This window comes from Vulpes lagopus, chromosome 12 (assembly GCF_018345385.1).
Source record: "Vulpes lagopus strain Blue_001 chromosome 12, ASM1834538v1, whole genome shotgun sequence".
NCBI classification, from domain to species: Eukaryota; Metazoa; Chordata; class Mammalia; order Carnivora; family Canidae; genus Vulpes; species Vulpes lagopus.
This window is the reverse complement of record NC_054835.1, coordinates 37,932,326-37,958,911: the sequence shown is the minus strand read 5'-3', so window position 1 is coordinate 37,958,911 and position 26,586 is coordinate 37,932,326. Positions and strand designations below refer to the sequence as shown.

At 57.3% G+C, this 26,586-nt stretch overlaps 2 protein-coding genes across 4 annotated transcripts; both read right to left on the bottom strand.

Moving 5' to 3' along the window:
- Positions 1–177: 177 nt before the first annotated feature.
- CISD3 (CDGSH iron sulfur domain 3) lies at positions 178–4,957 on the bottom strand. The gene is made up of 5 exons (XM_041726819.1): positions 4,913–4,957; positions 3,084–3,467; positions 2,743–2,799; positions 2,117–2,236; positions 178–581 (listed from the first exon to the last, which is right to left on the bottom strand). Exons 1-5 carry the CDS (start codon positions 4,955–4,957, stop codon positions 402–404), a joined length of 786 nt encoding a protein of 261 aa, XP_041582753.1. The 3' UTR covers positions 178–401.
- MLLT6 (MLLT6, PHD finger containing) lies at positions 3,619–26,586 on the bottom strand. 3 transcript variants are annotated; one of them, XM_041723803.1, is made up of 20 exons: positions 25,810–26,586; positions 24,534–24,613; positions 24,026–24,080; positions 23,674–23,783; positions 22,673–22,776; positions 22,350–22,443; positions 19,923–20,081; positions 19,128–19,226; positions 16,504–16,729; positions 15,385–15,999; positions 14,748–14,935; positions 14,386–14,494; positions 12,913–12,979; positions 12,560–12,705; positions 11,857–12,054; positions 11,664–11,752; positions 10,230–10,579; positions 9,695–9,785; positions 8,127–8,477; positions 3,619–7,563 (listed from the first exon to the last, which is right to left on the bottom strand). In XM_041723803.1, exons 1-20 carry the CDS (start codon positions 25,916–25,918, stop codon positions 7,522–7,524), a joined length of 3,282 nt encoding a protein of 1,093 aa, XP_041579737.1. In that variant the 5' UTR covers positions 25,919–26,586; the 3' UTR covers positions 3,619–7,521. The 3 variants fall into 3 exon arrangements, with proteins under 3 accessions (XP_041579737.1, XP_041579736.1, XP_041579738.1); XM_041723802.1 differs by having other exon boundaries at positions 19,923–20,084; positions 25,810–26,584; XM_041723804.1 differs by having other exon boundaries at positions 16,591–16,729; positions 19,923–20,084; positions 25,810–26,584.

The following is a 26,586-nucleotide window of genomic DNA, read 5'->3' as shown; positions in this document are numbered from 1 at the left end:
CCTTTGGCCTCCTCCTTGTGTCTCTTGTCTCTGGGCTCAGCCAGCCTTGGGAGGCCCCATATGGAATGAATGTGAACTGCCCCCTCCCTGTGGCCAGTCAGGTGCCCCACCCCAGGTTAAGATCCAGAGCGGTGAGACACCATGTGCCTCACACCAATGACCACAAGAGCACCAGGCTGGGGTTGGCATAGTGTTTAATGCCATCTTCACTGACAGGCAATGAAACTGGGGGCATGTTCCTGGCTGCCCGAGACTCCTCAGGTATTGGGAGCAAGCACTTCACAAGCCAGCAGTGTGTACTGGGATCCCTGGGTGGTCCCTTCTTGGGCTCAGCACTCCCATCTCCTTCCCCACAAATGGGGTACCTGTCAGAGGCCTGGGGCTGGGCAGCAGCCAGCCTCTCAGAGTGGGGAGCCCAGTTCTGCCTTCTGCACCCGCTCACTCCTGTGGGTACCATCGCAGTACGGAGGCTTCTGGGTGGCCTTGCAGGTACAGAGGGCCATTACTCGGGTCTCCTGGGCCTTGAACTTGAGTGGGGAGAGGCCAGTGCGTTGGAAGAAGTGGGAGCCATCACAGAAGGGCTGGTGAGGGAAAGAGAGAAGTTAGAGGCCCAACCCCACCTTCTGAGGTAGGACAGGTCTAGAATAGGGCTCAGGCTCCTGAGGGAAACTGCCTGGATCCCCTAGTTTACTCTCATCTGCAGTGTGAGAGTGAGAGAAGAGCTGTCCCAAGTAAAAGAAATAAATAGTGGTTCTTACACACTTTGCTAGCAGAGAGTGTTCAGTAAGGAGTCTACAGCATTCATCTCGGGGACCCAGAAGACCAGGATACAAGGGCAGAATTTTCAAGGTGAAATGGGACTTTCAGTATCAGCAATGTTTACATGAATAGATTTTTTTTTTTTAATGTCTCTGAGTCTCCAGTGGCTCATGAAATGTACTTCCTTCCACATATTCTCAGGGTAAGACCTCTGCGTGGGAGAGAGCCTGCACGCATCACAGTGCTCTGAGACTGGGCTATCGCTTTTGTTTGGCCCCAGGAAACAAGTGGGCATGTTATAGGGAGTGGATGTCACAGGGAGGAAGGGTGAACCGGTTGCCTGGTGCAGGCATATATTCCCCATCCTTCCCAGAAGCTGTTCAAGCAGACAGGGTAATGAAAACAGGCCTGCCTTGACTTGCTAGTTAGCAGCAGAGCTGAGCCAAGCAAGGCCTCTGGACCCTGAGGTCAGGGGAGGGGAGGGGAGGAGGCGACCTGAGGGAAGTATACAAATAAAACACAGCAACCTGTCCCAGAGGACAAAAGGCAGGGAGGCAGAGTGCCAGCCTGCGCCAGGCATGTGGCTGGCGTTCCCCCAGCACTGCTCTCCCCTCGTGAGGACATGCTCCAGAGTCAAGTCAGTGGCAAAGTAGGACTTGGGACCCAGGGCGCTGACACCACACCACACCCACACCACTTAGAGGCACACAGTTGAGAGCCCAGCTCAGGAAGGAAAGGGGCCCTGAAGGCCAAGTGTATGGGTCAGGTTCCTGCTGGAAAGAAGGCTCCTGGGGCGGGAGGGAGAGGGAGGTGGGAGCAGGCAGTGCCCGGCAACTAGGGAAGCCCTGTCAGCTGAGAAAGGGAGGGTCTGTGGGAGAAGACGCAGGCAAGGGGCACTTGGAACCGGAGAGCCTGCAGTCTTCCAATGCTGGGGTCTAAGGCCTGGGAACCTTTGGCTCAGATGCTTCCTAGAAGGAGGGAAAGAAGAAGGGAGAAAGACAACCCAGCTTCTCAGGGCTCAGAGCAGCGTCCAGGCCGGGGCTCCAAGGGGGGCACACGGGTAGAGGAGGCCAGAACCCTGGGCTCCAGCCACCTGGCTGTGGGGCTGAGTCTCTCTGTCTCTCTGGCCTCATCTCACCAGCCACCTGGCTGTGGGGCTGAGTCTCTCTGTCTCTCTGGCCTCATCTCAAATGGTGGATACAGAAAAAAGGGAGGTCAGGGATGTGGGTGGCATTGGCTTGAGGGCATGCTTTCGCCCCCAGCCTCCCCTGTACTTCAGGTATGTGTGGGAAAAGAGGAAGGTCTCTGGCAACCAGGAGTGCCCTATGGTAATGAGAGGCGGGTAGGGGTCTCTCACCTGCTTCTTGCTGCGCCCACACACACACCATCTGTAGGTTTTCCCAGCTACCAACTCCACCTTGATGGGCGCTTTCAGGGCCACCACAGACTTGGCTGGGGTTTTAGGGAACCATCGGCTCTGTGGCAAGGGAAGACGAAGGGCTTGGGGTCAGCCCATGTCCTGGAAGCAACTTCCTGCCTATGGACTTGTCCAGGTCCCCAGTGCTCTGGCTTATGGCAGGCTTCCTCTGCAGGAGGCTGATTTGATGCCACTCCACAAAGACATTCCCCCAGGACAGGACCCTGAGCTCCAGACAGGGAAGAGATTTCAATCCCATGCAGGCATTCTAGTTTCTGGGGTGCCCAGCTGCTTTCCCCAGGTGGGAGTCCAGGATCCTGGCAGCCTGGGGCTGTGTTTGTCAGGCACTGCCATTCCCAGCGGGGAAGCCTGGCTCCCTGCCCTGTGCCCCCTGGTCACTCTACCTCCCCTGAGCCATCGGGGAAGGGAGCTGGATAGAGGCAGGGCATTCTGAGATTGGAGTGGGGAAGCAGAGCTGACCGTTTCTCGTTTCTTCTCTGGTCTCTACGTTTGGGGGTCTCTGGGCCGGGGGACTTGGGGGAAGGGAAGGGGAAAGGGGTACTTACCAGCCAGGAGGAGAGGTCGCGCCTCTGGCTCAGCCTCTGAAAGGTATGCAGGCATGACTAGCCAGGCGGTTTGGAAGCAGAGGGGAAAAAAAATCAGTGGAAAGCGTTGGAATTCCAGAGGGAAGTCATCTGGGAGGGAAGAGACGCCAGGGATTCGGGGCGTAGGAGAAAGCAGAGGGTAAGAAAAAGAGGGTCACAGACAGGAAGTGGAGTTGCTGGGAGGTGCTGGCTGCATCCACCCCGGCGCGGCGAGGGAGGGCTGCACCGCCGCGGGCGAGGCGGGACTCGGGGACGCTCAGCGGGGGACGGACGGGGCTGGGGCGCGGGGCCGAGGTGCTCACCCAGGCCGCAGGCCGCACGGGCGCCCCCACGCCACTCATGCCGGTCTCCGCCGCCGCGCCCCGCCGGCTCCGCCCCGCGCCCGGGTCACCTCCCGCTCCCGCCCAACGGGTCGGCCCAGCCTGCCGCGGCCCGGAAGACGCCCCGGGGCTCCGCGCGGTGGGGGCCGGGGCCTGCGCGGTCGGCCGGCCCCGGGGAGGGGGAGGGGGAGGGCTGCGCGGGGGGCCGTCCCGGCCGCTGCTCCCGTAGCCTCGCCGCCCCGTGTGGGCGGGGACCTCCCGGGAGCCGGCGGCTCCCTGTCCTCGCCCGGGGGCTCGCGTTGTGAGCGGATTCCCGCCTGGCCCCTCCTTGTGGGTGGCACAGGTATCGGAGTCTTCATCAGGAACCTGGGGGGCTTGCGCTTACCGGTCTGTGAACTATTACGAGTGCTTCTAGAAATAGGACAGACCACCAGCCCCAGCCCCTCCCCAGGCTCCCACAGTTGGCACTCCCCTCCCTTCCCCTTCAGTAAAGCCAGACAAAGCAGGGGTCTTTGGATTTTTTTTTTTTTTTTTGTAAAACATTCTTTTATTAAAAGAACAAGTGCTGTTTACGAACTGCCCTTCGTACAAATAACATCCGTTATACAAAGATACAAGATCCGGGTTATGCACAATTCCAGGCTTGGAAGTGAAAGGAGGGGGGCATTGCCTTTTGGGCTGAGGATATAAAGGAGGTTCTAGAAAGAATGTAAAAGGAGCCCCTGGGTTTGCAAACTCTGGCTTCCCCTCCCTGCTCCCCTAGGAAGGGTCTGCTACATTGAGACAGGCTGGGATGGCTAGGAGGGAACAGGGCTGGGAGTCAGGATTTGGGTCTCCAGTCCTGCCACCTGAGTCCCAAGTTGGGCTGGAGGAAGTGAACAAAGGGCAATGAAGGCACCCCTCAGTCCCCAACTTTTCAGTAGATCAAGTCAAAGTGGTTGGAAACTAGACACACTTTGAATCCGGATTGATGTGACTGGAGGGAGCCAGGGTATTGTGCCCCACTTCCTTCAAATTCCCCACCAAAGTCACCTTAATCCCTCTAGGCACCTCTCCCCGGGGAAAAATAAATTGAGATAAAGGACAATTGGGAGCAAGCTGCCTACCCCTAACTTTGGCCCACTGCACACACCAAGAAGATGCTGGAAGTTGGCCAAGGGAGCCTGTGCCTTTGAAAAGTTGTCTGCATTTCCAGTTTGGATGAAAGGAAAACGTGGAGGTTACCCTTTCTCGGAGGTTACCCTTTCTCAGAGCTCACCCCTGGCTCTGTATCCCCTCACTCGTCCAGGCCCTTCCCTGGAACTCAGTATAGGCATGGGTGGGGAGCTCTCAGCCTCAAGGTTAGAGCACCAGGAGGCAGCGGGAGACCCAGGAGCCTGAGGGGAAAGACACACACAAATAGGAAAAAACTTAAAAAAAAAAAAAAAAAAAAAAAAAAAAAAGCAATCTTTAAAGTGTCATTGTCTACGGAGAGGATCCATCAGCTCTGAGCTAAGACTATCAGTGCTACATAGACACCCTCCCACCCCAGGGCCAAGCCCAGCCCCCCACACACACACAGGGACAGACAGACAGCCACATGGAGGTGGTGCAGTGGGGGGCGAGAGAGCCCAGGACCAGGAGGCCAGGGTCCTGAGGGCTGGTCCTGGCTCTGCCCCGAGCCCCTGCCCCTCCTAGGCTTGGAGCTATCACCTGTGAAGCAAGGAACCGGTTTCCAACCACCCCTAAAGATAAGTCCCTTCCAGCTCTGATATTCATGCACCAGTCGTGACTTCAAAGCCAGACAGGGGTTCTGCATGCACACCCCTCACACCTCCACGCTGAGCGTGCTTACACACGAAGCTCCTCTCATGCATTTTCAGACTCCATTTCCGTCCTGCAAACCACATCCTTTCTCTCTGCTAGGCAGAGAGACCTACAAATCTGTATTTTTTCCCATTCCCCATCCGAATTCGTCCTTGAAAAAAAAGGAACAGGGGATGGGAAAGGAGGGTGAGGTCAGTCAGTAATAGCCATTCCCCTGCATTGGGATCCAGAAGATCTCCAGAACTTTCCTATTATAAAGCTCCCTCTGAAGAAGGAAATGCACTACTTCTCTCACGCCCTGCCCCCTGGCAGAAATAGAGGGACAGCAGCGATTCATACCCAGCCTGGGTCCCTTCTATTCTAACCTAACCTACCTGCTGCTGCACCCCAGCCTGGGGAAAGCTGAAAAAAACAGGCTCTTGGAGATGAGAACCCCAGGCTCTCGGGTGCTGGGAGGGAGGGGGAGGTCTTGGTTCCAGTGCACTAAATCCTAGGGACCCCTCGCTCTCTGCCACAGCAACCTTGGAGTGGACTGGCTTCCCTCAGCATCCAGAACAGAAGTTGACTTCAGCTCCTAGTGGGTGTGAGTGTGAATGAGCAACTCTTCTAAGAATCTCTTAAGGTTATTTTTCTTTTCAGTGGTTTGGGGGCAGGGAATTAGAGAGCTTAATAATGAAGATGAATAAAATGCTGAATCCTATCGTTTCTTTCTAATTGATATTTAGCCTTAATAAAAAGTGAGTATTTCTGAGGTCATCACAACTGCCTTCCCCCCACCCCCAAGCCCTTGCAAGTGCCTAAGAAATTGCCTCTGAAGGATTCCCACCCACCCCCTCCTTTATCAGCTCCCTAACATCTTACAAAGTCTTATCAACAGGAATATTAATATTATTTTCAGTATCAGAAAAAAACCAGTTGAGCAGCACAGGCAAAAATATATCTGCACTACGTTTCTGTCGTTGCCAAAAATATACACATCTTCTTTTCTTTATTTAAAAAAAAAAAACCAACAATAACAAAAACCCAAACAGAAACACACACAAAAAATCCACACATGCAAAGACTGACGAGACATGAGCATCAGGGAAAGCTGGAAACGCCTTCTCCCGGCTCCAACCCCAGTGCAACTGAAACAGAGACACAGGCTTCCCCCCACCACTCTCCTGGCTGCCCTACTGGCCCCTCGGCCTTTGCCACCAAAGGCTCTGAGCAGGTGGGGGCTCTTTTAGGTGAGAACTGCCCCCTCCACCCTGGGGAAATAGCTGGTGGGGGAAAGGATGACTGTCAGGTCAGCTCAAGTGAAGGCTCCTGGCTCCCATGGTTGGTCGGGGCGGGAGTAGGGTGCGGGAAGCAAGCTGGCTAATCCTGGGAAGGAGGTTTTCTCCGCTGAAGGACGTGGCACTTTACCCCCCACCCCTGCCCCATCCCCCAGATCCTTGGGACTCCCCCTGTGCCAGTGAGGCAGGACCAGCTATCAGTGGGGGAAGGAGAGCTCTGAAGGGGGCAGTGAGGCCAAGTGGGGTCTGGGGGAGGGAAGGCAGGATATTACCCTGATTCAAAGCCCCCAGCCCCCATTACTCTCCAATAGTGGAGTACTGTTCTGGTTTTTGTTAACCATTCACACCCCAGAAAGGGACCAAAGTTGGTGAGGTGGGGAGGGTGCAAACAAAAGTTGGGAGCCCCCTTCTGGTGCTGCCTCATCTGAGCACTGCTCCTATCCCTGCCCTCGGCGGCCCCAGGCCCAGGGGGAGTCAGTCAGACAGACAGACAGACAGACATACACACACACACACAGACATACACACACACACACACACACACACACACACACACACACACACACGGACACACAGGCACACACACTCTCTGAGTCAGGCAGCTCCTTCTTCCCACCCTCCGCACTCCTAAATCCAATAGTGCAAACAAGGGGCAGGGCCCCAGGGGGCTGAGCCTCCTCCCCCTGTGCTCCCCCAGCCAGTCACCTGGGGGCTCACGACAGGTGGGGAGGCTCTGGCTAAATCTGAGGCCCTGCTGCCCCTTCCTCAGCTCCCTAGTCTGTGGGCTTTTACAAGCTCAGCTTGTAACCTTTGTTGGGGGGGGGGGGGGGGGTACCAGGGAGACACAGTCCCAGGGATCTCTTCTGCCATCTGCCCAAGCTAGGAAGAAACTGCAGGTAAAGCAGGGCCACCCCTTCTTTCCTAAGAGATTTCCGCGCACGAACAGGCCCAAGCCTGTCCCCCTACCTCTCCCCACTCAAGTGCTGATCCATTTTCTGTGGAGGGTCCAACCAACCCCCCACTTATGCCATAGCCCACTTTGCTCTTGGAGGACCTCAAAGCATTACTGAGAGTGGGGGCTCCTAGGTGGGCTGGGAGCCTGTCCTCCCTCTGAGCCCCTCACAAAGGGGTCAGTGCGGAGGGAGGGGGGCCCAGTGGAAGGGGCACCCTTCTCTGGCTCAGTCCTCGGCACCAGGTGCACCCTGCACTCCCCAGGCCTCAGCACACGATCTGGGCTGGGGCTCTCCAGGGTCTGGATGCAGGTGCCTGCTCCAGGCTAGGACCCTCAGGCCAAGATCTGCCCCCTCCATCTGGGGATCAGGAGGGGCTGGGTGGATTTAGCCTTTTTCCTGGTTGGCTGAGGTTCCTTTGTCAGCGGTCTGGAAAGAGAGGAAGGGAGGCTGGGGGTTTAGGAGGTGTCTGGTTCTAACACCCAGTTGAGAATAGCTGCCAGGGGAAGGATGCTCTTGTAGGGTCCGGTGAGGGAGCCCAGCTGAAGCCCCTGCCCTGGGCTCTTGGCTAAGGCCTGTGTCTGTGGTTCATAGGGGGGAGGGCAGGCTGCCCTGCACAAGCGCACCCATCTAAGCGGGCATGTGCCTGCCAAGGCTGGCAGCACCCTGGGCTCTGACAATATGCCCTCAGAGGAAGGAGGGAGAGGTGGAGCCTTTGGAGAAAGGCCCACCCAGAGCATCATCTTTTGTAATTGGTCCACTCAGAGAGCAAACAGACTTTTCTAATTGGTCTTCCAGAGGAACATCATTTTCCAACTGGTCCTTTTGCTACTAGCCTGTGCTCAGTTTTTCTCTGGCAGATCAACAGAGGCCCTGGGGCCTGCAGCAGGGTGCCTGGCTGACCTAGGGGGTCACTTCCTTCCTCCTTCTGATGCTCCACCTCTGCCCCTCCCGGAGAAGGCAGACAGGACAGTCCTGTGCCCCCTACTCACCCCGCCTTTGGGGCCACTGCCATCCGCCCCCGCCAGGCTGAGGAAGGGGTTGGTCTGGGCCGTGAGGACTGGAGGTCCGCCTGCTGCTGCTACTGCTGCGGCTGCTGCCGCCGCAGCCATGAGACTCGTGTTGTTGCCGAGCGAGGGAGCCACCAGGGCCCCGGCAGGCAGCAGTGGGGGGGCGGAGGCCGCAGGCAGCAGGCCAGGGGTGCCCGCAGACAGCAGGGGGGTGGAGCTTCCCGCCAGCAGGCTGGCCATGGGCAGCTGGGAGCCCCCAGCCATCTGCAGCCGCTGCAGCTCCCGCTTCTGCTGGATCTGCTGGATCATCTGGTAGACAACAGTCTGGTGTTCCTGCAAAGGGGCCAGAATGCTCATGGGCCAGTGGTCCCCGGAGCCAGCTTGCCCTACTTGGCCCAGGCCCCGTCCCATCTCACTGGAGCCCTGAGGAAGGAGACCTGGGGACAATCAAGGTCCTGTCTCTAACTCCCTGCTCGGGTCCTCAGTTTCCCCATCTGGATAAGAAAGTGGTTGCTGCCATCAGTGTCGGTAGACAGGCATTACAGGCCTAGTGCTGGAGGATGTTTGACATCCCTGGCTCCACCCCCTGGCTGAAGCGGTTCCTCAGTCGCTATGACAACCACAAATGCCCCCAGGGGTGGGATGACCCCAAGTTGAGAAACAACTAGACTAGGTCAATAGTATTCCACTCCTCCTCTTTTTGTTTGGTTTCTTTCAAGATTTATTTTTGCTTTGAGTAGGCAAGGCGTTTTCAGTGTTCTAAAAACCAAAACAGGGATCCCTGGGTGGCGCAGCGGTTTGGCGCCTGCCTTTGGCCCAGGGCGCGATCCTGGAGACCCAGGATCGAATCCCACATCGGGCTCCCGGTGCATGGAGCCTGCTTCTCCCTCCGCCTGTGTCTCTGCCTCTCTCTCTCTCTCTGTGACTATCATAAATAAATAAAAAATAAAAATAAATAAATAAAAAAATAAAAACCAAAACGATATCCAGGTTTACCTTTAAGGAATCTTGCTGCAACCCCTGTTCCCTTCTGGGCCCTACAGGTAACCAGCTGAATTGGTTTCTTGGGTTTTTAATGTTTCTTTATAGGAAAATGGTTCTGTTTTCTGGTTTTTCAGTTCCCTCCTTTTTAAAAAGAACTTTTCTCCAAAGGAAACCTTCGAAGAACCCGACATACAACACAGATGTAAAAGGGGCTGCTCTGGTTGAGAGGGTACCACCTGCTCAGCCACAGACCCTGCAGCTCCCGCTGAAGATCCTTGGGACTGGGACTGGAAATGCTCCGTCACTGGGAACTCACCCCCCAACAGACCTTTCCCCTAGGATGTGATGCAGGGTCACTAGAACATCCCTTCTGCTATGCCCAGGGCCAGAAAGCAACCCTTATCCCTTTTGTCCCTACATGCCCCACAGGAGCCCAGCCTGAGGCTGCCCTCCTCCTTCCACCTTCCCTCCCAATCCCTGCGGTGCCAGCCTGGCCCAGCCCTGACATGGTGAACCCCCACCTTCACCCTGCAACGCGGGAGCTGCCTGGGCAGGGAGGGCATTACCGGGGTCAGCTGTGGGGAGGCCAGGAGCTGCTGGAGCTGCTGGAGCTGCTGCTCTTGCTGCTGCAGGAGATGTCTCTGCTGCTCTGTCAGGCTGAAGCAGGGGGACAAAACACAGACCATGGGAAGGGGCGGGGCGACACTCCTCTCCCACCCAGGCCCTCCAAGTTCCCAGACTCCCTCAGACCCAGGTGGAGAAAGGCAGGGGTGTGCGGTGTTAAAGGACTACAGAGAAACAGAATGAGCTCAGAGACCACTGGGAGGGAGACAAGTTGGACAGAAGAATTTTTCCGGACAGGAAATCAAGATTGGGGATGCAAGAAGGAAACTGATGATTTTGTCCCTGGAGAGCTACCATCCAGAGGACACTCACATCTACCATCTAGGGAATACTTGGGGCCAAGAAGTGACTAGATTCTATACCCTGTAAGACTGAAGAATGTTCTTCCTTTTGGGGGTGGGGACTATGGGTGTTTGGGGGGAGTCCCTCCCCAAACCAGCCTCCCCATTCCCTTCCCCAGGCTGAGCTCTCCCTCACCTGTTAAGACAACCTGGCAGCTGCAGCGTGGGGGCCCCGCCAGCCTGGCTCAAGCCCGCAGGGTTGGGGGCGGCAGCCCCATTCAACCCCCCCAGGAGCCCATTGAGGGGCAGGGCCCCGCTGCCCGCCAGCCCCCCCAACAGCCCCTCAGCCATGGGCATGGCCCCCAGCCCCGCTGCCCCCGGTGCCCGGCCCAGCCCGTTCTGTGGCTGGGGCGGGAGCGGGGCCGGGGCCCCAGGCAGGGCCAGGGGCAGAGTAGCAGGGCTCTGCTGGAGCAAGGGCAGCGGTGGGGGCGTGCTGTGGAAGGACAGCGACGAGCTGCTGCGGCTGGGGCAGCCTGAGTGTGGGTCCTGGGGAGGGAGGGGGAAGGGAGGGGTCAGAGGGGCAGGGGGCCAGCATGATCTTTCTGGCCCCCGGCCCAGCACCCACCAGCATTCTCACAGAGCACAGCCACCCCCACCTCACCCAGGCAGAGCCACCCAGGGGGAAGGGGCATGGCCCAGAGATAAAGGCTAAAGATCCCAACAGTCTTCAAAAATATTTACAGATCACATCCTGGGGGCCCAGTGCCCCTTGCAATCCTTGTTAATCAGGAACAGTGAGGTTGGCGGTGGACATCTAGTGAACTAGACCCCAGCCCCAGGGTTCACTGCTTGCCCTGAATTATCTAATTATTCCCATATACGGGTGAAGCCATTGATTCTTAGGCAGGCTAAGTAACTGCAGGCTGGAGAATGGCAGCTGGAGGGAAAGGCTCAGGTTCAAATTCTGTGTCCACAGTTCACTGGCTTCTCTGTCTTACTCATAACGTGGGGGCAATAGTAACACCAATTCCATAAAGTCTAAAAAACAGTGCTTTGAAAATCTCAGCATAGGACATGATTTCAGAGGGCAAGTGTGCAATTAATATTCATTATTGCTATGATCATTGTTGCTCAGGTACACAAGCACCCCATTTGTTTGACTTCACTAGTAACCACAACCTAACAATAGATTGTTCCTCCCCACCTTGACCGCCAAGCACAGGAGGATTATTTGGTGCCAGTTGCTGTAATGAACCCTTTCCAAATAGTCTCAAAGAAGCCTTCCCTACCCACCTCCTAGCTCCAGAAGAATCCCACCCCCATTCTGCCTCACAGCCCTCAAATTATTCCCATTTTTGCACTTTTCCTGGTTTGTAATGATTATTTTCTTGGATCGCTAGTCTATCTTCAGAGGCAGGGCCCAGGCCGTTTTGCTCACTGATTGTTGAGCCAGTGCCCAGCATTAAGTAGGCACCTATAATTATCATTTAAGGAAGGAAGGAATGGATCGGTCAACCAATTGCTCAGCCAGTCACTTCACTGCCAGGCCTCCAGTAGCTGCAGCGTGGAGGCCTGGCGCTTCTCCTCTTGCTCCCCCCACCCCCTCTTTGCCTCCCCCCGCGGCGCCCACCTCGGAAGACGTGGACAGAGAGTTGTCCAGGCCAAGGCTGTTCTTCCCTGGGGGGCTCTTGCTGGTGCTTAAGGAATCGCTGCTGCCGGCTGAGGGAGGGGAGTAGGAAAGGAGGTCAAGGGCTGCAGTCGGGGCCCTTGTCGCGCCGCCCGGCAGAGGCTCCCACTCCCGGACCGGGTGGGAGTCCCCTTACCTTGGGGAGGCAGGCCATAGGGCCCAGGGACTGGGCCGTTGGTGGCAGGCAGGGCGGCAGGCAGGGCGGGGAAGGGCACAGACAGCTGCACATTGAGAATCTGCAGACGCTCCTTCTTGGCCGTCAGGCTCAGGATCTGCTCCTGAAGCCGCTGGTTTTCCTTCTGCAGCGCGTGCAGCGCCTTCAGCATCTCCACGACTGCAAGGAGAGGGCGAGCGCGCCTGAGCCCCGCGGGCCGGGAGAGGCGGGGCGGAGGCGGGGCGAGAGGCCCGGGGCGGGGCCTGGAGGGCGGGGCCTGGCGGAGAATATCAGTCTGAGACCTCGAAGAGAAGGCGCCAGGCAGCAAGAGACTCAGGTGAGCTCCGGGGAGGCGGGACCCGGGGGAGCCAGAGGTGTGAGGACTAGAGGCGGGGCCTGAGGCTCGGGGTCGAGGTGTGACCGAGAGCGTCGAGGTGGGAGGAAGTTGGAGCAGAGTAAGGTAAGGGCCAGGAGGCCGCGGGGGCCGAAGGCGGGGAGCACAGGTGGCGGGTCCAGGAGTCGGGCCTAGCGAAGGTTAAAGGTAAGGCTCGGGGTAGCCCACAGTTAAGGCTGGAGCGGGGCCCAGGGGCGGAACCTTAAAAAAGTTTGGGGACCTCGCAGAGAAAGGTGACCGAGCCTGGGGGTCCTAGGGCAGGTCTCCCCGCCCGGCTCCACCCCTCCTCACTGTTGACACCGGCCTCGCCGTCGCCCTGCTTCTCCAACAGCTGCTCCATGTTCGTCGTTCCGGGGGCCGCTGGGTCTAACTGGCTGCCCCCGCAGGGTGCAGACGCTGTCTGGTCAAAGAGTGCGGGGAGGCTGCTGATGGGGGACCTGGGGTCAGAAGAGAGAACCGGGCTCAGGCTAACCTCACGGCCCCACTCCTGTCTCCCTCCCTCCCCCCTCCCCCCTCAGGGGTCCCAGTCGCCCCTTCTCGGATCCCACCCTCTCCTGGCACCCCCGCAGCCGTCCCCTCCTCCCCCTAGTGTCCCTCCAGCCCCGCTCCCAGCCCCTCCCCCAAGCCGCCGCCCCCTCCCTCACATGGAAGACAGACTCTCCTGGGGGGAGGTCCCCCGACACCGGAAGCTGCAGTCCTCCAGGTCTGGCTCTTGGAAGGAGAAGGGGAGCAGGGATCAGCGGGGGAGGGGTGCATCGGCCTCACGGTCCCCGCCTGGGAAGTGGGTGAGGGATCTGGGACTTTACCGTAGACTCCTTGCCCCCAGGATCTCCCCCAACCCCAGGCTGGCAGTTCTAGCTCGTAAGGCTCTGGGAGCCCGGTCTTGGAGACCTCGCCCCGTGGGAGGCACAGTTATGAATATGGTCTCTTTTCCTTTCTTTAGGCCGAGAGGGGGCCGCTGCCTAGCTTCTTTCAGAACCACCTCCCAAGTTCTTTCCTGGTGGATTCGGGGTTCTAGAAATTCAGGGCCTAGACAGTCCTGGGTTGAACTTGGACCTGACACTTCCTACATGACCTTGAAATGGAAACTAATCTCAGTGGGACGCCTGGGTGGCTCAGCAGTTGAATGTCTGCCTTCCGCTCAGCAGGGCGGATCCTAGAGTCTGGGATCGAGTCCTGCATCGGGTCCCTGCATGGAGCCTGCTTCTCCCTCTGCCTGTGTCTCTGCCTCTCTCTCTCTCTGTGTCTCTCATGAGTAAATAAAATCTTTAAAAAAACCCAACCCTATTCTCTCTGAAATGACTGTTAGGAGGATTAAAAATAAGGTAATAAATGTGAAGTGTCAGCTGTCCTGCAACAAGTCCTAATAACTGCCACTATTCTAATTAGTCTTGTGCAATTTTTCATATCATAAACTCACAGGTTAGAGTGCAAAACCTTTTGCTGGGCCACAGAATGCCAATTTTGGTCTTGGAAAACGTAGTCACCCTGCGCTATCAGGCCATTAATTCTGGGATCGGATTCGGCCCCTTTAAGAAGGTTTACCTGAACTGGCGGGCGGGAGGTGAGCCCCGCCCCCTAGCCAGGCAGGTGGTGTCTCAGCACCAATGAGCTCTCTGGGGCTCGGTGGACTCTCCAGGGAGGGGGAGGGGCGCTTGCGATCTTCCCCCTTAACTCCGAAATATCCGGAGCGCAGCTGCCAAGCTAGTGGACTCTCTGGAGGCCCCATCCCGGGGAATAAGAGGCCAGCTGGGAACTATGCTGCAGTGACCAGAAAACTGGGCTTGGTGTCAGGACCAGAATTTGAGCTCTGGCTCTGCTTTTCTCTAGTTCAACTGTTTTGAGCAAATCATTAAGCCTCTTTCTTCTGTGGGATGGAGCAGTAGACATTCTGGCCGGTCCTGCTCCTGCTCCCACCGCCCACGGTTTTGTTTTGGTTTTGTTCTTAACGTGAACGCATACTCTGGTTTGTTGTGTGTGATTTTTTTTTTTCAGGGCAGGCAATGGCTAGAGGGAGGGCAGCCAGAAAGGCCTCCTATCCTTCTGGGGTGACATGCAAGTGATGGGTGCCCCTCAGGTCCTTGGGAAGACAGGGGAATGGAGTCAGAAACACATACCTGTGTGGCTGCTCTCAGCTTGGGTGAGGAGGGGGTTAACGGCACCCATGGGGGTTCCAAAGATGTGGGTAGAAGGGAGGCTAAAGGTAGAGCCAGCCAGAGAAAACACCTGAGGGAAAGGAGGTATAGCCCAGCCCATGGTTATTCTTGGATCTAGGGCACAACTGTGTGTGTATGTATGTGTGTGTGTGTAGGGAGGGAGAGGGGGATCAGGTGTGCTAGGGAGGAGAGGACCAAGGAGAGGGAGACATTCTGGTGGCCATCAAGCCCCATCTCTCAATCTCTCCCCTGGAGAGCTGGCATCCTGGGCAGCCTGTCCCCCACCTGCCCAGGGATGGAGGAGTGCAGGGGTAAGGCCTCACCTGAGTGGTGGAGATAGAAGCAGAGGAGGAAGGGAGGGTGCTGGTGAATGGGGAGCGGCTGAGGCGGGGCAGGGCCGAGGTCCCTGGGGGCCCCAGCAGGCTGGAGGAGAGAGGGGTGCTGCAGACAGCGCGCAGCATTCCGCCACTGCCACCATGGGAGATGGGGTCCTTATTACTGGTGTAGATGCCTACAGGCACAAGAAGGACACAGAGGGAAGCTTACTGTCACTGCTCCCCCAGGCCCATCCTCAGTCAGATGGTTGGGGCAGCCCCTCCCCAGGGAGGATACTCCCCTGGATCTGGCCACACACATCAGTCTGACCCTCTTGCTGCAAAAATGTCACTTCTTGCCTATGTGACATCTGCTTGACATGCCTGCTTATTAGACTGCCCTGCCAAGACCAGCGGGATTCCAGGGTTTTTGAATAGGTTAAGTCCCATTGGCAGTTGACTCCAATCTCTCCCACTACAACTCTGCAGAAAATGGCTATAGGGGAGTGTCTTACAGGTGACTGGCTCTTCCATCCTTTATCTCTGGCTTTGGAGCAGTTTCTATCACATTGCCCTCTGACTGCATGCTTATGCCTCTGTTCCCTTACTAGACTGGCTGGGCCCTGGATGCCCAAGGGTCACTAACCTGCCCCTAGCAGGGGGGACTCCAGGCTCAGGCTGGGAAGGCTCCCTGAAGGCCCAAAGGTGCGGGAGGCCAGACCACCCAGGCCAGAGCTGACCAGGGAACCTCCGGAGAAGGGTGAGGCAGCAGTGGCAGTAAAGCCAGCCAGCTGGGCACTGGGCAAGGAGGGAATGGTGACGCCCCCAGCCCCCTCCTTGTTCCGGCTGCCCTTAGGACGACCCGGTCCATGTCGGCTCCTCTTGCTAGCTTTGTGCTTCTTCTCCTTCAGGCCTGTCTCAGGGGTCTCCTCAGCAGGCGCAGGGGCGGCACTCAGTGTGGGCATCCGCTTGTGGGTGCCTGCTGAGGCCCCAGACCCCGAAATGTGGGGAGACTTATAGTCTCCAGGGGACGGGGCCCGGGCCCGGCCCGAGCTGGAGGTGGTAGTGGAGAAGCGCATGATGGGCCCAAAGCCAGAGAAGACCACCTTCTGCTCAAAGAGGTCTGCTTTTGGGGGCTCAGGGGCTGAGGGAGAGGGGGGGGCCGAAGGGGTGGGGGCTGCAGGCTTGGAGTACTTGTCCTCCTCTGGCTGCTCCAGCTTGGGGAATGCCGAGAAGTCAGGGGAGCTCTGCAGGGACGAGACTGCACAGAGGGAAAACTGCATTACAGCCGCCCCCCCCCCACCCCCCACTCCCAATGGCACTAGCTGGAGAGAGCTCTGGTCAGGGGGCTGGGGAAGCCTAAGTTCCTATCCCAGCTTTGGCACTGTCTCTCTGTCTTGGGATGAGTGTCCTCTGCCACCCCGCTCCAGCTTCCCCACATGCAATAAAGGGGAAGAACTCCTGCTCAACTGACCTCACTGGACTGTAGAGATTACTGGAGAGATCATTAGTGTTGGTATAAAAATGGCACCTCATGGTCCAAGTGCAGGGGATAATGAATACAGCTATGGCAGTAGAGGGATGGGGCCTGAGAGGGAGGGGCTGAGGGGAGGGATTTTAGAGGAGTAACTTGGTGAGGAGCCCCCATCTTTAACCAATTTAAGAAGCAAATGAGATGCAAACCAGTGTGCAGAGGCCCTTGCTAGAGAAGCTCTGAGCCGAAGGCTGTCCCACCCCCAGCTTCTTCCATGATGCCCACACTCACCTGCAGGCTGGAAGGGCCCCCCAGAGGAGGAGGAAGAGGAGGAGGAGGAAGAGGAGGAGGAGGAGGCGGAGGTGAAACTGCTCACACCTTTCCCACTGCTCAGTTTCTTCCCCTTGTGACTCAGGCTATGGCTGGAAGACTTTTTCCCCTTGGAGTCCCTGCTGCTCTCAGAGGTCTCCTGAGTGCTGGCCTCATGGTGGGAGGAGGAAGAAGCTGAGGAGGGGACCTGAGAGGAGGAGAGGGGAAGGCTCAAGGCCAGCTGCCTGGGCTCGCCGGACCTGGCCAAGGGGCAGGAGGACGCAGGGCCCCAATGCAGGAGGACACAGGGCCCTGGCTCTACCAGAAGAGCCCTAGTTTGGTTTGGGAAGGACTTGTAGGTGGGGAGGGCAGATCAGGGAGGTGGATGGCAGGAGAGGAGAATCTGTCTGTCTTCCACCTGAGGCAGAAGAGAGTGAAAACAGTCCCTGGGCCTATACAGATGTGCCCATCTGTTCACTCATCCATTTAAGAAAGGCTTAGTGGGTCGCAGAAGGCTGGACTTGTGCTGGCTGGGACATGTGCCACGGAGAGAAACCGCTGCCCTGGCCCGGCCCTTAAGCCTGCCAGTCACCACCCCTCCCTGGGTGGGGGCAGCCACCTGACTAACACCTCCTCCCCTGGTCACTCTGTGCCCTTCCTAGACAACCTGAGATTGCGGTGCCAAGCTTCTGCCTGGGAAACCTCTCATCCTTCCAAATCCAGCTTGGAAGTCCACAAGGCCACCTAGATCCCTGAGGTGGGCCCGGTCACTCTGTCCTCTAGTTCCTGAACACTGTGTCCTCACATCAGCCATGCCAACAGTTGCCACACGGTACTGCAATATCCAGTCCCATGTCTGAGGCCTCTGGCAACCCCCTAGAGGGCAGCAGGGTAGTGGCTGGAGGAGCACGAGCCCTGGAGTCAGGCAGAGCAGGCTGTGAGCCTGGTGGGCTCTGCCATCTGCTTTGTTCTGTTGTGCAGCTTCTCAACCTTGCTGAGCTGCAGTGTCCTTCCATGGCCAACTAGGCCTCTTTGGAATGTCACGAGGAACGTAGAGCCAGATACATACATAGTGTGGGGTCAGTAATGTTGACAACTCTGATGCTGGTAGCTGCTATGAATATTCTGCAGATTGTCCTGTGGTGGGCAAGAGCATGGGCCTTTAAGCCAGACTGCCTGCACTCATTGACTCCACCACTTGCTGGCTGTGTGCTTTTAAGGTAAATTACTTGCCCTCTCTGTGCCCCGGCTTCTCATTTATTAGGATTAATAAAATACCTAATTCACTGGATTATTTTGAGGATTAAAAGAGCTAATCCCCACAGACCCCTTCCACCCTCCTGTTCTAGAAGGGACCCTGGCATGTGGTGAGTGAGTGAGTAACTGAGTTAAGGCTTTGTATTCCTGCCAGGGTTGGTGCTTTTCCTCCGGGTGGAGACCAGGTATTCAGTAAGAGAGCAAATGCTAGAGGAAGGATGGGTCAGGGGGAGGAGAGCCACCCTGCACTGCCCTTCTCTGGGAGGAGTCCTGTCTCTGCCTTCCTCTTTGTTCTTTTCAACAGCTGGAGTTCTGAAGGGAGCCAGATGTGGTTCTGAGCAAGGGAGGAGAGGGGCGAGGGGGCGGGGTAGCTGAAATGCTGGGGTGGGCAGAGGGGGGATGGGCAGAAGGCTCCCAGAGGTCCAAGAGGACACCTGGCCACTGGGAATTCCCATTATCTCTGGCCCTGTTTCCACCTGCCTGCAGGCCCCAGGGAAAGGTCAGAGGGCATGAATGACAAGCTTTTCCAGGTGAGCCCTGGGAAGCAGGTGGGGACAGGGTTACTGGGACAGTTGCCATAACATCACCCTGGAAACCTGATGCCTGAGCCTCCTACTAAGATGCCCAGAGCTCTGCCAACCTCCTAAGGTGGGTGGAGGTGAACGGGGTAGTAATGGTGACAGGAAGAAGCGGTTTCTCCAGGCCCCTGTGCTCCTTCCATAGTGAGGTGTGGGGGTGTGGGCTGGAAGGAGGGGAAGGAAGGGGCTGCTCTGGCTTGGATTAGTGATTCCCTAGCCTCGGGTAGGGCCTGCTGGTTGCTCCTCCAGATGTTGCCCATTTCTGGAGACAGGCCTGACATACCAAGCCTGGGAAGGGTGGGATGAGTGGGGGGTTTCAGGGTACTGTCCATGGGTCTGCCCCCTGCCACCATGGGATTCTGGCTGGGAGATGGGCTTTGGGCAGTGCCCTGATGGGGGGAGGGGTGAGAGCCAAGAGGTCCTCTCTATCTCTGGGGAAGTGGGTCCCAGAATTTGTAGAATCAGCCTGAGTACAGTACCCGCAGACAAGAGCCAGTACTGAGGCTCTCTGTCTGGACAGAGGCAGATGTAAACATCTGGCAGCCAGCAGGCAGGGCAACACCCCTACTGCACCCCAACCAGCCTGGTAGGTCAGTGACTGGTGGGGCTGAGGAGCATAGGGTAGAATGAGGAGGTGGAGAAGGGTGGGGTAGAGAATATTGGCATTAACTTGAAGCTGCTGGGGGGTGCCCAGAGTCCCTGGCTCACTCTGAGCCTCTCCCTCCCTACCTCAGCCACTCCCTCCCCCCACACTGGTGTGGGCAGCAATACCTTGTCAGCAGTGGGGACCACAGGCGGGGTGAGGATGCTGGGGGGTGACTCAGGCCGCTTCTTGTGCTTCTGTTTAAGGCGTTCTTTGTCCTTTCGACTCTGGGGAGGGAGAAGTAACCAGATATGGGTTGTGGCAGACTGTCTGGTTGAGGATCAACATGGCATGTTGATGTGAGCAGCGGCCCTCTCTTGGGGATGGGCTTTGTGGGCATCATCTCCCCTTCTGGACAGACTGGGAGACTTAGGCTGGACAAGAATGGCTCAGGCAGGTTGCTTTGGGAGCCAACGGCCCCTCCCCCTCATCTTCCCTGCTTATTAAAGATAGCCTGTCCCATTTTCACACCAGAGACACAGTACCACACACATGAGCACACACCTGCAAGGGTACCCACCTGGGACATGGAGCTGTGTGTGTAACTGAGATGGGAACTAGGCACGCTGTGATGTACAGTGCAAGGGGACAGAGACAACCTGGCTGACACATGGCTAGACTGTGGAGGGGTCTACAAACGTGCATGGCCAAGTGTTGAGGGCTTTGGAAACATGGTCATGTCACAGGGAAGACACGAAGGAACCACAAAGACAGCTACAGAGAAGCCAGGCCCTGATCTTACCCTCCATAACCCCATGTGTCACTTCCTCAGCCCCTGATGGCCCTTAGTGGACTCTGAGGAAGGGGGGGCAGGCCCCAAGACCTCCTGGGCACCTTGTGGTGGCTTCTTGAAAGGCTTATGTGTGCGTGTGCATGTGTGTGTGCGTGGGGGGGGGGGACAAGGAAAGAGAGAAGACATTTACCTTCTTCTGGCCTCTTTCATGGTGAGAAGGGTGCTTCTCTTGCTGGGTGGATGGAGAGGCTGACCGGCTTCTCCTGCCAGCAATAAAACCACTGCCACCGCCCCCTGTGCTTCCTCCTCCCCCTGCTCCTCCGCCTCCCCCACTGGTATGCCGGGATGTCTTCTGGGGAAAGAAGAGAGAGGAACAGCCAAATCCTCCTTTCACTAGGTTAGGAAAAGATTCCTGAAATGATCCTGGGGGGGCCAGTCCCTCCCACCCTGCTTGTCACTCAAAGGACCTTGTGTCTTTAGTGATGCTCCGTTCAGCAGAAGGCATTCTCTAGCCTTAAATCCTAGAGCTTTCCCAGCTGGCTTATCTAATGCACAGATTCAGTAACTGAGGCCCAGCAGAGCTAGAGGCATCTTGGCCCCAGCAATGTACCACTGGAGGTAGGACAAGTCTCTTCTTATCCACCTACATCTTTCCATGGCACCTCTTGGCCCATGTCAGGCAGCCCAAGCAGTTCAGTTCTGCCTCTTTCGCTGGGGTACAAGTGAGGTGGGGGCCCTCTCAGGCAATCCCTGCTCCCCCTGCACTCCACTCCATGCGCCCCTCCAGATAATTTCATTCCAGCCATCAGACTTCTGTTTCTTGATCCTGGCCCTCCCCCTCCATCAAACACAGCCGATCCTTCTGTCCCAATGGAGTTGATGCCCTTAAAAAGGGGGAAGTAAACATGCACAACAGCAAAAACCCAAATGATCCTCGTTCTGCATCTCCTCCTAGCCAGGGCCTGCCCCCTCCTTCCCTTCACTGCCGATGACTTCCCCCTATCTGACCGTTTCACATGTCCCACACCAGCAGGTCACCCACTACCTCCCAATTGCCAAATCGAAGGACTAATTGCCAAATCTAAGCCCTTTCCAAGCCAGTTCCTCCCCAGTGGTGGGTACTGCTCCTACCTTGCCAAGCACTAGACTCTCCCCTTCACAGTCCCCCTCACACCCTGACCCAGTGTACCCTGGTGGGCACCTGAGGATTCCAGCCTTGCCTTCTATCCTTGGGACTGCCACTACCCTGCCTGTGGGGCTGATAGCCACCTAATCTGAACATCCCCACTTGGCACCTCCTATCTGCTGCACCAAGCTCTCTACCTTGTCCTAAGTTGTCAACAAACCCTGAAACCAAGGTGACTATATAATTTATGATCCAAACCAGGACACTTTTGAAAACAAAAGGGGGAACTATTAATAATTACACCAAGGTGACAGGCACATACTGGAACTATCCAGGGCAGTGTAGGACATGTGCCAATCCTACAGAAGAAGCCCACCATACCCCGTTCATAGCATTCCCAGGTGCCCAAGCACTGACAGCCTGACTCCTCTGTCCCACCCTCAAATCCTCCTTCTCAGCCACCCCCACATGTAGGCCTGTCTACCTAGAAATGGTTCTAGAGTCCAGCTTTATCCCTCCAGCCCCCCCCCCCCCCCGCCCTCCGCTCGCAGCTGTCTCCCAGCCGCTAGCCTCAGCCCTTTGGATCCAGCTTCACATTGGCTGCCAGGGTAATCTTCCTAAAAAACAAATCTGATCATGTTACCCTCCTGCTCACAAGCCTGTGGCCTGGGGGTGAGGTCCAAGCTGCATTCCCAGGCAGGCTGCAGCCTCCCTCTCTAGGACACCTCACAGTTTCTGGAGCATGCAGGTCTCTCCACAACCAGGGAACAGAACCCCTCAGCCAGCCTCTCCTTGGGCCCCAGAAGCCTAGGGCTGAAGCTGGCCCTGCTCTGGCCCTGCCTGAGCACTCTGCTCATCTCCTGCCTCATTCTCACCAAGCCCCCTGTTCTGTTCCTACATTCTCTTTTTCATCTCAGGACCTGGCCCATGCCAGTCCCTTCACCTAGACAGTCCCAGCACCTGTCTTTGCTTGACAGGTCCTCGAGGAGCTTTCAAAGCAAATTGTGTGTTCTGAACACCACATGCCAGCTGTGGCGGAATAAGTTACATGACCTCGGTGGCTCTTAGTTTATTCGTATAAAATGGAAAATACAGTACACCTAGTTCTTAGGGTTGTGGGGAAGACCACATAAAATAACACATGTAAAGAGTTTCAGAAGCTGGAGCACAGTAAACTCCCACAACTGTTGGCTCTTATTGCTTCCACTTCCACTCAGCTTCAATGCTGCTTATTCCTTAAAAACTCTCCCACACTCTGACAGGCAGGTGTCTGAGCTCTGTCTCCTGGGATGGACTGCTGGCTTTGGCCCTCATTCACCTCCCTTGGGCTGTACTTCAGCCTATTCCTTATCCAGTGGCAAAGCTCCTCAGGGCAGGGACTGGGCTCCTTCCATCTCTGTCTCCCAGCACCAGGCACCAGCCTGGTCCACAGCCCATACCCTCTAAGGCATGGCTGACTGACCCACTCACACCCTGGCAGACAAGACTCACCATTTTGCTGAAGTGGTATTTGCAGTAGCCACAGTACTTGACGTTGTCCACCTCTAGCACTTCCTCCTCACACAGCAGGCCTGCCATTTGGGCACTAACCGAAGGAGGTCATTCTGAGAAGGGCAATGGCCACAAACCAGACCAGCCCCCTTCTTCCCACCCGCCCTGGACCATAGCTAGGGTGAGGCCAAGACCATCCACGGAAACCACTGCCATCACCACCAAAGAGATAGCTGTCTGGCAAACCTCGGAGGGGGTCGGTACAGATGGCCAGGGATCCTCAAGAACCCTGAAGGGGGTGTGGGACAGGCAGGGGGTCTCACCAGGTGACATGGAAAGCTTGCCGACATCCGTGGCGGTTACAGGTCATGCAGGCTCCCGAGGCCGCCTTGCTCTCCCGGCCCTGCTCCTCACAGATGTAGCACGTCTGTGGGACACAGTACAATTGTCCTCTCCTCCCTTCTACCTGAGGGATCCCTTGGCCTTCTCAACTCTCTCCTCTCCCCGTGATCCCACATCAGTCCCATCTAATCGAAGTTTCTGTGATGATGGAAATTGTCCAATATAGTAGCCATAAACCACACAGGCTACTGAACGCCTGAAATGTGGCTAGCGCGACTGAGGAATTGAACTTTAAGTTGTACTTTATTTAAATTAATTTACATAGCCACATGTAGCTGGTAGCTACTGAATTGGATAGCAGTCCCTGGATGGTGAGCCCTGTCAGGGCAGGGACTGTTGCTTTGCTTCCAGTGAGCTTATCCCCACCTCTGGGCCTTTGCTCATCTAGGTTCCTTCTGCCCGAATCTGGAACCCCATCCTCTCAAGGTGGGCCTCAGTCAACATATCTCTTTCCTTGACCACTTATCTATCGTAAGCCCCCCATGAGGTGTTCTTTATTTTAGTACCTTGTTTTCATACCACTTACCACAAACTGCATGTATTTTATTTGCCTGCTTATTGCTAGCTACAGTCTTCCCACACGGAGAACACATCTGTTTTGATATGTAACGCTGTGTGCCTGGTGCCTTGGCCCAGGTATGGCCCACAGTAGGCATTCAGGAAAACGTGTTCAGCGGATGAATAAGCAAACCCCCCGCTGAAGTCTATCCCTTGGCAGTACTAGTTTCCATGAGTTCCAGAGCACAAGTGCATGTCTGTTGATGGAAGGGGCCTAGCCACCTCCTCAGTTCCCCTTTGGCTGCATAGAATCAGATTACATGGATGAAGAGAGAGCTGGTGGGACCCAAGGATGGATGGGTGGGACGGGTGGTGTGGGCAGGGCTGGTATGAGGCAGGGCTGGTATGGGGCAGGGCTACTGACCTTGTTGAAGCGATCATGAGGCACATACTGCAGCACGATGGGCTCCATGGTGAGGACGTTGGCAAACTGTACCTCTGGGATGTAGAGGGCGCACACCACATGGGCCCAGCCTGGGGCGGTGGGAGGCTGGCCTCAGAGCCTGAGACCTGGCCTCTCACTACCCCAAACTGCACAACCCCCTCCCCCCACCATACCCTTCCCATCAGAATCCAGTGCCAGCCAGGGAAGGGAAACCCAGCCTCCATCCCGACCCTGCCCATCCCAATGTCATCCACTCCTGCCTTCCCAGACCCTGCTCGGGGAGCTTTGCTGACCTCCACAGATGAGCTCTGGGGCTCAGGGCCCCCCTCACCTCCATTATCAGTCCTCTTCAATGCCCCGTCTTTGTGTGGGCACAGCTCACACCTCTGCCAATGCAAGGGGGGGCACAGGGATTTGGGGTGGGGGATCTGCTGAGCTGGGCCCTTCCTGAACACATTCAAAGGGCCCCTTGATGAAATAAGCTGTTTGGGGAATGGATGGGGGTATGGAAGAAACAGGATTGGCCATGAGTGATAACTGTAGGACATGAGTGATGGGGACATGAGATTCATCATAGTACCCTTTCGGCTTCTGCATGTGTTGGCAACTTTCCATAACAAAAAGTTCACACAACTAACAAACAAAATAAAAGGCCCAGTGCCAGAGGTGAGGCAGAGTGAAGGATAAGCTGAGGGAGAGATGGGTTGGTGATAGATGACAGGAAACAGGAAGTCCTGTGTGACAGTCCCACCCTAGCCTCAGCCTCTGAGTCCTCTAGTTGAACTGGGAGGAGATGCTCAGGTGTACAGGAGCAGGGAGGGAGTCTCAAACAAACTCACCACCCTGGCTGCTCGCTCCTGAGATTCACATTTCCGGCAGAACCAGGGTCCCGTTGGCACCTGGACGATGCCATAGCAAGCTGGGAAGAGGGGGAGAAAGAATCACCAAATAAATCTGTCAGCAGTGGCTTTTCCCAGAGCAACCGGGGGGCAGAGGACTTTAAGGGAGAGGGGCTGCTCCCTTATCTGGAGTGGCTCATGAGACACAGGACCACAAAGAATGCCTAACAGCACATGGCCAGACTTCAACCACATAACCAAGCATTCTAAGAAGTCTGAGTCCTTGACCTTAAACTTCTAGAAGACCTCTCACCCCCACCCGACGCTCTTTCTGGACCTGTTTCCCAACTCCGGCCTGGGAACAGTCCTCATCCTCAGGAATAGAGAAAACGAGAGAGGGAGAACATTTACTATAGTCAAACACGTTTTGTTGTTATGGGGGGGGGGCATTTCTTAAAGGGCCAGTAAGGGAAGAGGTGGGGAAGGAGGGGGTCCAGGGACTTCATCTTAAGCCTCTAACTATAATAGGTACAGGTCAAAAGTCAAGGCCGAACGCAGGTGCAGTGCAGGTAACCGATATGAGAGCGCTGGGAAGCCCGGACAGCAACAGCATTAAGGGTTGTCCCAGGAAGAGGGGGGGCAGCTGGCTGTGCCAGACAGGCGGGAGATGCCAGCCTGAGCCCTCGGCAAGACTCCTCAAGGAGTTAACTCCCGAACCATGTGCTGTTGGGGGAAACTCCAAACCTCCCTCTTCTCGATTCCCGGCCCCCTGCACAACCTCTCTCCCATGCGCAGCTCTTCCCGGAGGATTTTAGGAGTCCCCTCTCCCCTGGGACCCTTCTCTCCTCCCTTCCCAATTCCGCTCCTCCCAGTATCCGGAAGCGGGAGGGGGGGATGACCCCCCCTTGACCTCTCCCTCTCCGAGCCGGGACCAAAATAACCGGGCGGGAGGGGACACCTCGCAGGTAAACATTCCCCCAGCAGCCCCGACACTGGCGGTGTGGGGCGCGGAGAGTGCACTCACTGCCCCCTAGTCTGTCCCCAAACTCCCCCAACTTGGGGTGGGGGGCGCGGGACTGGAACAATAGGCAAGAAAACAATGCCTGACCCGGTCCTCCAGGACCGGGCGGGGGGAGCCCCCCGACGCCTCCCTTCCCTTCAGGTGGGGTGGGGGAGGGGCGCCCGAGCCCCGGGAGGTCTCCAGAGGGCGCGGCCCGGGGCTCCCCGCGCGCGCCGCCCCCGGGGTCCCGCCGCCTCCCGCGGGCCACCCCCGTACCTTGGTGGACAGCCACGCTGCACGCGTGCCCATCACAGTAGACCAGCGGGTTCTCGGCCCAGCCCCTCTCGTCCGAACATACGCAGCAGCCTCCTACCATCTCCTTCATACTCCCATGAGCTCCCTCCGGGGCTGGGGCGGGGGGCCGGCCGGCGGGGGTCGGGGGTCAGGGGGGGAGGGAGGGAGCGGGGGGCCGCGCGCCTCCTCGCTCCCTCCTCCTCCTCCTCCGCCGCCGCCGCTTCTTTTCTTTGCCTCCTCCTTCCTCCTCCTCGGCGTCCTCCTCCTCCTCCTCCTCGCTCGCTCTGTCTGGCCGCCCCCCCCGCCGTGCTCTCGCCCTCATGCCCCGACGGGCCCCCCCCCCCCAACAATGAGACCCGCGCGCCGGGCTCGCCCCCTCCGCGCCGCGCGCCCAGCTACCAGGGCCGCCCGGCCGCCGCACAGCCCGGGCCCGGCGGGGGAGGCGCCGAGTGGCACATCGCGGGCGCCCGCCCGCCCCGCGCCCGCCCCGCGCCGCCCGCTCACGCGCCGCCCCCCCGGCCCCCCTGCCCGGCCGCGGCAGCCATGGCCGCGCGCCTCCGCTCGCTCGCTCCCGGCCCGCCCGCCGCCCGCCGCCGGGTAAAGTCTTAGGTTCAGGGAACAAAGCCTGGCTTGGTAGGGAGCTTTTCGCTCGCTCGCTCCGCGCGTATTTTCTCTCTTTCTTTTTCTTTCGGTGGCTCTTGGTTGTTGCTCCTGAGCTCTCCCTCCGCCTTGCCCTTCCATCTCGGCCCCAGTTCCCCG